The following is a 9154-nucleotide window of genomic DNA, read 5'->3' on the forward strand; positions in this document are numbered from 1 at the left end:
AGACAACTGGTTGTTGGATTGCTGCCCCTGAATTAGTAATTTTTAAGGAAATTTTACCGTTTTTAACTGGATTTTTGTGACAAAAATGTCGGTTATTGATTTGGGGATGTACAGCGGGCGGTCGGGAAGTCGGGGGGGCGGGGTGGGCGGCAAACAAATGTTGTCAATGCATTTACTCATGAACCTTCATCCAAAGCTTTTAAAATTTTAATATGTTGTTACTGACAACAAAATGAAGGTCAAGTCCAAGAATGACGATTTTGACTTTTACCGTTCAGGAGTTATGGTTCTTGAAAGATTGAAAAATGGTGTTTCCAGTCGTGTCCGTGGATTTACCCATGAACTGTTCAACCAAAGCTTCCAAAATTTTAATATGTTTTTACTGATGAAAAAATGGAGGTCAAGTCCAAGAATGACGATTTTGACTTTTACCGTTCAGGAGTTATGGTTCTTGAAAGATTGAAAAATGGCATTTCCAGTCGTGTCCGTGCATTTACGCATGAACTGTTCAATCAAAGCTTCCTAAATTTTATTATGTTGTTACTGATGACAAAATGGAGGTCAAGTTCAAGAATGACGATTTTGACTTTTACCGTTCAGGAAAGATTGAAAAATGGCGTTTCCAGTTGTGTCCGTGGATTTACCCATGAACTGTTCAACCAAAGCTTTTCAAATTTTAATATGTTGTAACTGATGACAAAATTGAGGTCAAGTTTAATAATGTCGATTTTGACTTTTACCGTTCAGGAGTTATGGTTCTTGAAAGATAAAAAAAATGGTGTTTCCATTCATGTTGTTGCATTTACTCATGAACCATTCAACCTAAGCTCTTTCAAATTTTAATATTTAAATACTGATGACAAAATGCAGGTCAAATTTGATAATGACGATTTTCACTTTCACTGTTCATCAGTTATGGTTCTTGTGATATTGCCAGGACACAAATAAATGTTAATAAATCCGGTTTGCTGTCGTTGTGACAGCCTCTTGTTGGCTATTATCTTGAATAATTTTATAGATAGAGATAAACTGTAAACAGTAATAATGTTCAGCAAAGTAAGATCTACAAATAAGTCAAATGACCAAAATTGTAAGTTGACCCCTTAAGGAGTTATTGACCTTTATAGTCAATTTTTAACAATTTTCCTAAATTTTGTAAATTTTTGTAAAATTTTACAAAATATTTTCCTCTGTTACAAATGGGCCAAGTTCATTATAGATAGAGATAATTGTAGCAAGAATGTTCAGTAAAGTAAGAACTTCAAACACATCACCATCACCAAAACACAATTTTGTCATGAATCCATGTGTTTCCTTTGTTTAAAATGCACATAGACCAAGGTGAGCGACACAGGCTCTTAAGAGCCTCTAGTTTCAGTTCAGGTCAATTATTCACATACTGTATATTCAGAAATGTTTGAGACATTTTTATTATTGTGGAAATTTATATGGGATAGTTGTCACTAAGCTATAGCATTTTAAGTTTTGATAGTATTATTTGTGTGCAGCATTTGTTGAAATAGTAAGGATTAACCTCCCATTTGTGTCCATTGTTCTATAATGGCAATAATAAATTCATGCAAAAAAAATATGAATTTACAGTGTATAAATGGATGCATAATAAATTGATGATATATGTAATTTACAGGATAATTTGATGTTCCCATGTGATCTTTCACTGTTGAAGCCAGTAAACGAACATGAATGGAACTACATGAAATTGGCATACATACAGAATTATTCCTTCTCCGGCTATGATGAGGCTAAAGTCTACTTCTCAGACACTAACGGTGCCTTCTCACGTCTAGTCACCATACAATTCACTGTGATGGAGTCACCATGTCGCAACTTAGGAGAATGTGAACGTAGGTTTGCCAAAATATTTATGTGAAAGAAAATGTCGGAATTCAAAGGATTCTTATTTTTGCCAATAAAAAATCAGTATTGTTATTTGTTGAACACCTATTGTAAATATTATTTGACAAAGTTTGAAATAATTTCAAAAGATGGTTCTTTTAAGTTTAATTTTCTTAAATCCATCTAGGGCATATTCTTGAACATGTTTATTTCTGTATGACAACACTGCATCTTCTCAAATAGATGTTTTATGTTTTCAGCAAAGAACAACAGTATATCCTATCCATGTCAACACTACCGTAGGGCTTTCGAAAGTTTTGATATCAACTACAACTGTATATGTGCGTCTGGTTGGACTGGCATCCACTGTGAAGAAAATATCAATGAGTGTATTAGCTCCCCTTGTCCAGACCCATTTGTGTGTTATGACTACATCGATTATTATCAGTGCGCTTGTCCCGAAGATAATCCAAACTGTTTGTTGCGGGCATGGATGATTGGTTTGATCATCATTGGCGTGTTACTAATCCTCGTGATTGCACTGCTGATAGTTTACAAATGGAAGAGAAGAGAGTAAGTGTTGTCTATTTATAGTTTGTGGGAGTTATCTCCCATTACTTGTTTTTGGTTTCAATTAGTTTGTATAGAGATTTTTATTCCACTACCAGCAACAACTATAGTAAAATGAATCTATTTCTATATTTGATTGTCAAATGTGCAGTCTTTCTATTCCTGTTTTTACATGCATTTGGCATATGAGCTTATTATTTCAAGAAATATTAAAAAAATAAAATGTTATTTTTGGAAGGGAAACATTAAAGTGCATTCATTTCTGAAACAGATATTTTCCAAAAAAGAGTATTCTTTTCTTGTTGAGATTTGGTTTTTTGGGCAACAGCTGTTTTATGAAACTATTGTGACAATTTGTCAGATCAGACAAATTATGACAACAGCTGTGTCCATATATATGATTCTGTTGATTTGACAATGTAAACATTAAATACTGATGTCACAGTTAAAAGAAACATCATTACAAAATAATAAAATAAATTTCTTGAAATTCAAATATATATTACCTTCAACTTATTTTTTAAAGGTTATATTGTCACCATGTATCATCGGTACAGCTGATATAGGTAGTAACCAAGCAAGCATGATCGATTTTTACCTGACACGAAACGAAAATCTTTAATTTGTTTACATAATATCAATGTGTACTTCAATCTAAACATAACTGTTGTTTTAAGAAATGATTTGGTCGTAGGTTGATGATTAGAGAAGTCTCATTATTTTCCTAATACAAGAACGCTCACTAAAAACATGTGCAAATACTTGTCAAAGAAGTTCACTCTCGTCTCATTCGATATGATTCTATATTCATTGCAACTCTTTTTCTGATAGAAGGCCACTTTTGTGTGTAATAAGTATAGCTGTTTCAATAATTGGCATTGAAATCTTTCATACATATGTTAGTTTTCGATATTTATTCCGAAAAGAAGTGTTGTGTACGGTGTATAGCTTACCACAAAAATCCTGTACGGTGCAGTTAAGTTGCTGTACACTGTATAGTCACACTTGTTTATTACCCAAATTTTTTCATGCAATGAGTTATCACAGGTAGGTTTATGATTGGTAACTATTACTTTTGCCCTGTATTAGCTTTCATTCAGATAAAACATGTAAATGGCTCGACAACTGTATCGAAATTAAAAGTTGGTGTTGACATTCACAACTATTTGCGCATGTAAAAGTTTATTAATCTTATTAGAATATAAAAGTTGGCGTATAGTTAGGAAAAAATCGAAGCGAACATTAGTTGGGAGCAGGAATGTTGAGAAATGTACACTGAATGTAGATCAAACAAAACAAAGATTTTCTTACAGTGTCAGATAAAAATTTATCCCACCCCGCTTGGTTAGTACCTATATCCGCTGTACCGATGATACACGGTGATTGTGCTATTTAAAGTTTTTATATAGAGAATATTATATGGCTTTTTATACGACCGCAAAAATTGAAAATTTTTTGGTCGTATATTGGTATCATGTTGGCGTCGTCATCCGAATACTTTTAGTTTTCGCACTCTAACTTTAGTAAAATTGAATAGAAATCTATGAAATTTTAAAACAAGGTTTATGACCACAAAAGGAAGGTTTGGATTGACTTTGGAAGTTTTGGTCCCAACATTTTAAGAATTAGGGGCCAAAAAGGGCCCAAATAAGCATTTTCTTGGTTTTCGCACTATAACTTTAGTTGAAGTTAATAGAATTCTATGAAATTTTGACACAAGGTTTATGACCACAAAAGTAAGGTTGGGATTGATTTTGGGAGTTTTGGTTCCAACAGTTTAGGAATTGGGGGCCAAAAAAGGGCCCAAATAAGCATTATTCTTGGTTTTCGCACAATAACTTTAGTATAAGTAAATAGAAATCAATGAAATTTAAACACAAGGTTTATAACCATAAAAGGAAGGTCGGGTTTGATTTTGGGAGTTTTGGTCCCAACAGTTTAGGAATAAGGGGCCCAAAGGGTTAAAAATTGAATTTTGTTTGATTTCATCAAAAATTGAATAATTGAGGTTCTTTGATATGCCGAATCTAACTGTGCATGTAGATTCTTAATTTTTGGTCCAGTTTTCAAATTGGTCTACATTAAGGTCCAAAGGGTCCAAAAATAAACTAAGTTTGATTTTAACAAAAATTGAATTCTTGGGCTTTTTTGATATGCTGAATCTAAACATGTACTTAGATTTTTGATTATGGGCCCAGTTTTCAAGTTGGTTCAAATCAGGATCCAAAATTATTATATTAAGTATTGTGCAATAGCAAGAAATTTTCAATTGCACAGTATTCAGCAAGAAATCTTCAATTGCACAGTATTGTGCAATAGCAAGAAATATTCAAATGCACAGTATTGCGCAATAGTTAGAAATCTTCAATTGCACAGTGTTGTGCAATAGCAAATATTCTCTATTACACAGTATTGCGCAATAGCAAGAAATATCTAATTGCACAATATTGTGCAATAGCAAGAAATTTTCAATGAATTGGAGTTATCTTTCTTTGTCCAGAATAGTAGTTGAATCAACTTAAATCATTGTTTTATACAAAATACAATGTATATTCACTTTTACTACCAACTGATAAATTAAAACAATCTTTACTATTCAGTGATAACAAGCACTTTATTTTACATTTTAATATTTGATTAATATTCAACAGCATAGTGAATTGCTCAAAGGCAAAAAAAAATTTTTAAGTTCATTAGATCACATTCATTCTGTGTCAGAAACCTATGCTGTGTCAACTATTAAATCACAATCCAAATTTAGAGCTGAATCCAGCTTGAATGCTGTGTCCCTACTTGCCCCAATCGTTCAGGTTTCAACCTCTGCGGTCGTATAAAGCTGCGCCCTGCAGAGCATCTGGTTTCAATATGACACCTGTATCAACCTGAGACACCAATATAATCCAAAAGCTCTGCTCGAGGGATTATATTGATTAAGAGCTGTCACAGTGTGTGATATTCAAAGAGCCATATCATATACACTTTTTTATTCATCTAAAACTGTTCTTTCTTATAAAATATAATTTTCGTAGTAACAAAAAAAGGGAGACAACTTTAAAAAAATAAACCTAGCAAACTCATTAGTGTCATATACACTTTAAAAATATCTAATCATCTTTTTTATTGTGAAGTGTTTATTAATTATACATTGTGTGCATATATATGCAGCTTACACTTAATAAATGATATCAAAATGACCTTTCAGGAGCCACATACCATGGGTTGAGAAGTACATCTTATGTCAATGTGGAGACACAGCCAACTCATATGGATCACAGGCCTCTCTTGGAGATTTCATGGATGATTCTGATGGAATGTCAACTGACAATCCTTCTTTTGGTATGTGTATTATATGTGTAAAAAGTCATCAGTATTTGGTTTATTGAAATACAGATTAATGTAACATTTGCATAATTTCTTTAGGATTTTCTTTGCTATGAAAAATATTAAAAATGAGACATGTTCTCGCAAAGATTTTCAAAAGCTGGATATGGTGTTACATATATACTAAGTTTAAATATTTTATGTTGAACATGTGGAATCTTGGATTTATTGTTTTATTCCAATTTATTATTTATCATAATTGTTATATTACTTCTCTGTTTACAATTTCCAAATTTTGCTTCAACATTAAAATATATTAGTAGTAAGCTATAATGATTGGTAATCACAAATAAACTCATCTAGAATTTTTTGGGTTTTTTTTTTGTTTCATGCAGTTCTTCAGAAGACAATAGATTTTTAATTATATGTATCTTCAGTGGAACTTTTAAAGTGCTTTTGTAATATAGTTTATTATAAAAAAAAAAAATTTTTTTGCAGATTTTAACAATCCAGATAAAACGGTAAGTTGTTGTTTTGTTTTTGTTTGTTTGTTTTATAATTATTTTAGAAAGCTTGTGTTTTAAGTTTTTTACCATAAGCAATATCTAATGACAAGGTAATATAAGTATAAATAAAAGTAGGTTTAATGGAAGTCTTCTCTCCAGACTGAATAGATTTTTTTACAATGAGATGTTTCAGCCAATGGCCATCTTCAGTTCTCTATTATTTTTCTAAACTACATGGTATACAAGTCACTTTTCATAATGCATTCAGATATGCAAGTCACTTTTCATTATACGTTTAGATGTATAAGATCTAAATGCATTATGAAAAAATTACTTGTCTACTTTATAGGCTAGAAAGATAATAGAGAAAGATGGCCAGATGCCAAAAGTCTTGAAAATGATTTAATAACTGCAGTTATGTAAAATGTGTTCCCTATTGGAATTTCTACATGATGAATAGATTTTATAACAGAATGTTTTTTGAATGTGGTACTACAATTTAAGGGGACCATATGAAAATACTAAGGAGAACACTATAGTAGGGTAAACATCAATTAGCCAGTAACCCAGCATACAAAAATATATAGAGATGAACAATATACAAGTGACTCTACAATACATCAAGATCTAAATTACCCAGAGAGCACAAGATGGGAAAGAATATAATTTGAAAGATGCTACCAATGATCTACTATCAACAGTAATGAAAGTTTTCCGCAAATCCCCAGATTTTCACTTTTTGAGTTCATGTTTTTTCCGCCATTTTTATTTTTTACCATATTTTGACTGCCAGGAACGCTGTTTCCCCTTTTTATGTTGGAGACCAATTTTATTCCTGTATCAAAAACCCAATTCCTAAAAGTTCAACCAAAACATAGTCATATATAAAAAAAAATCACTGAAGAGGCTTCTAAAATGTGAAACTCAATATATGGCACGGTTCACATAGTTTTTTATCTCAATCTGCAAAATAACAAGATACATAGATAAATGGTCAATAAATTAGACTAATTATAACCTTTATCACTTAGCCTTTTAACCAAAAGAGATTTGAAGGACAATGTATGCACTAGATTGCTTTATAAATATCATATCCATAGACTAATTATAACCTTTATCACTTAGCCTTTTAACCAAAAGAGATTTGAAGGACAATTTATGCACTAGATTGCTTTATAAATATCATATCCATAGACTAATTATAACCTTTATCACTTAGCCTTTTAAACCAAATATCATACCCATAGATAAAAGTATTGAATTTAAACTGCAACATCAAAAAGTGTTTTGGCACATTGGTATTGTGAAAGGGCAAAGCTTCTGGGATCAGCACAGTAATAAGTTTCTGTTTTTTTACAAATGGAAGAATGAATAATAATGTTTTATGATGAAGTTGTCAGTTTTATATGCTTTAATAGGTTTTCTTCAATCTTTTACAATTGATTAGTAGTGAAAGTCAGTGCATCACTCTGCTGGCACTTTAAGATTTATGTGATTTATTTGTTAAACATGAATCTTTGTAATGTTAAACTGTAACTTTAGTGTAATATGAGAACTTTTCACATGAACTGACCTTAAGGATAAGTAGGGTTTTTGACAAGTTTACAGATGATTGATGTATCAGGCTTGTATCAAAGATCTATTTTGTATTCATAATTATATCATTTGGGCTGTAAATCTTTATATACTGCTTAATCTCTGCAACAAAAAAATAGAAATATTAATTTTCTGTTTTAGGAATTTCCTCCAAAAGGTGATTTGAACATTAAGAAATGTCATGTGTCTTCATTTGATCCTCTGATATCAAAGTCCGGCCCTAAAATTGCACCACATCCATGTGAAGTTGTTGAGCCCAATCTGTCAGCAGATATAAATGCCTTGTCAAATAATGGACCTAAACCAGGGTCCTCAGGATCTGGTACTTCCATACCACAACCAATGTCCAAGAATGCTGCTCAATGGGCTCCATCTGTATCCAGTGGATCACCAGTGCCATCAGGTCAAAATACATCTCACTCTAATGGATCTGAGGATGGTCGGTCATCTGGAACTAAATCTCCATAGTGTGTCAGTGACAGTCAGACGTCCACAAAAGACCCTGGTAAAATATCAGAATATGATGGAACAATGACACCAACACTGGAAGGACTTTGATCACAACCAATTCATTTAAATGGACAATGGAAATTGAACATGGACAAATATTATTTATTTATTATTATTAAAATTAATTTAATTTAATTTCCATATGCGTTTATTACAGCAAAATATAATTTTACATAGATATATTTTTATATAATTTTTATTTATTTTTCATGTATGGCTCAGAAACTTAGATCAATGGACTATGTGATGCATTTTATAAGTAATTTATTAACTACTGTGATCAATTTATACTTTTTAGTATAAATTAAACTTTACTTATTTATGATCTTGTCTAATAAACTTTAAAAAAAATCTCTGTTTATTTCTTCATGGTGGCAAATGACATCTGAATAAATGTTGTGACAGCTAGTTTTGTAAAATTGATAAATGAATTAAAAGAAAGTAGATGTGATTACAGACAACTATTAATAAATATCAAAGTACAAAGAGGTGAACAATTACATGTCACCATGGCCTTCCAACAATGAGCAAAATCCATACCAAATAGTCAGAAATTGGAAACAATTTAGAAGAGAACCAAATGCCGGATTTATAATACAACAAAATGAAAAAATAATTATGAAAGATAGCAAAAAACACTTAACCCCGCCACATTATTTATGTATGTGCCTGTCCCAAGTCAGGAGCCTGTAATTCAGTGGTTGTCGTTTGTTTATGTGTTACATATTTGTTTTTCGTTCATTTTTTTTTACATAAATAAGGCCATTAGTTTTCTTGTTTGAATTGTTTTAACT

At 31.5% G+C, this 9154-nt stretch overlaps 1 protein-coding gene across 1 annotated transcript in view; it reads left to right on the forward strand.

Annotated features, from left to right (window-relative positions):
- The window catches only part of LOC139506822 (uncharacterized), a 48977-nt gene extending 40271 nt beyond the window's left edge, over window positions 1-8706 (forward strand). Inside the window, exons 41-45 of the mRNA XM_071295555.1 lie at window positions 1649-1865; window positions 2118-2430; window positions 5630-5763; window positions 6247-6269; window positions 7992-8706. Coding sequence (XP_071151656.1) covers window positions 1649-1865; window positions 2118-2430; window positions 5630-5763; window positions 6247-6269; window positions 7992-8318 — 1014 coding nt within the window. The 3' untranslated portion in view covers window positions 8319-8706. The remainder of the gene's footprint in view (window positions 1-1648; window positions 1866-2117; window positions 2431-5629; window positions 5764-6246; window positions 6270-7991) is intronic.
- The last annotated feature ends 448 nt before the right edge of the window (window positions 8707-9154 follow it).

Source organism: Mytilus edulis, chromosome 1, assembly GCF_963676685.1.
Source record: "Mytilus edulis chromosome 1, xbMytEdul2.2, whole genome shotgun sequence".
In the NCBI taxonomy this organism is placed as follows: domain Eukaryota; kingdom Metazoa; phylum Mollusca; class Bivalvia; order Mytilida; family Mytilidae; genus Mytilus; species Mytilus edulis.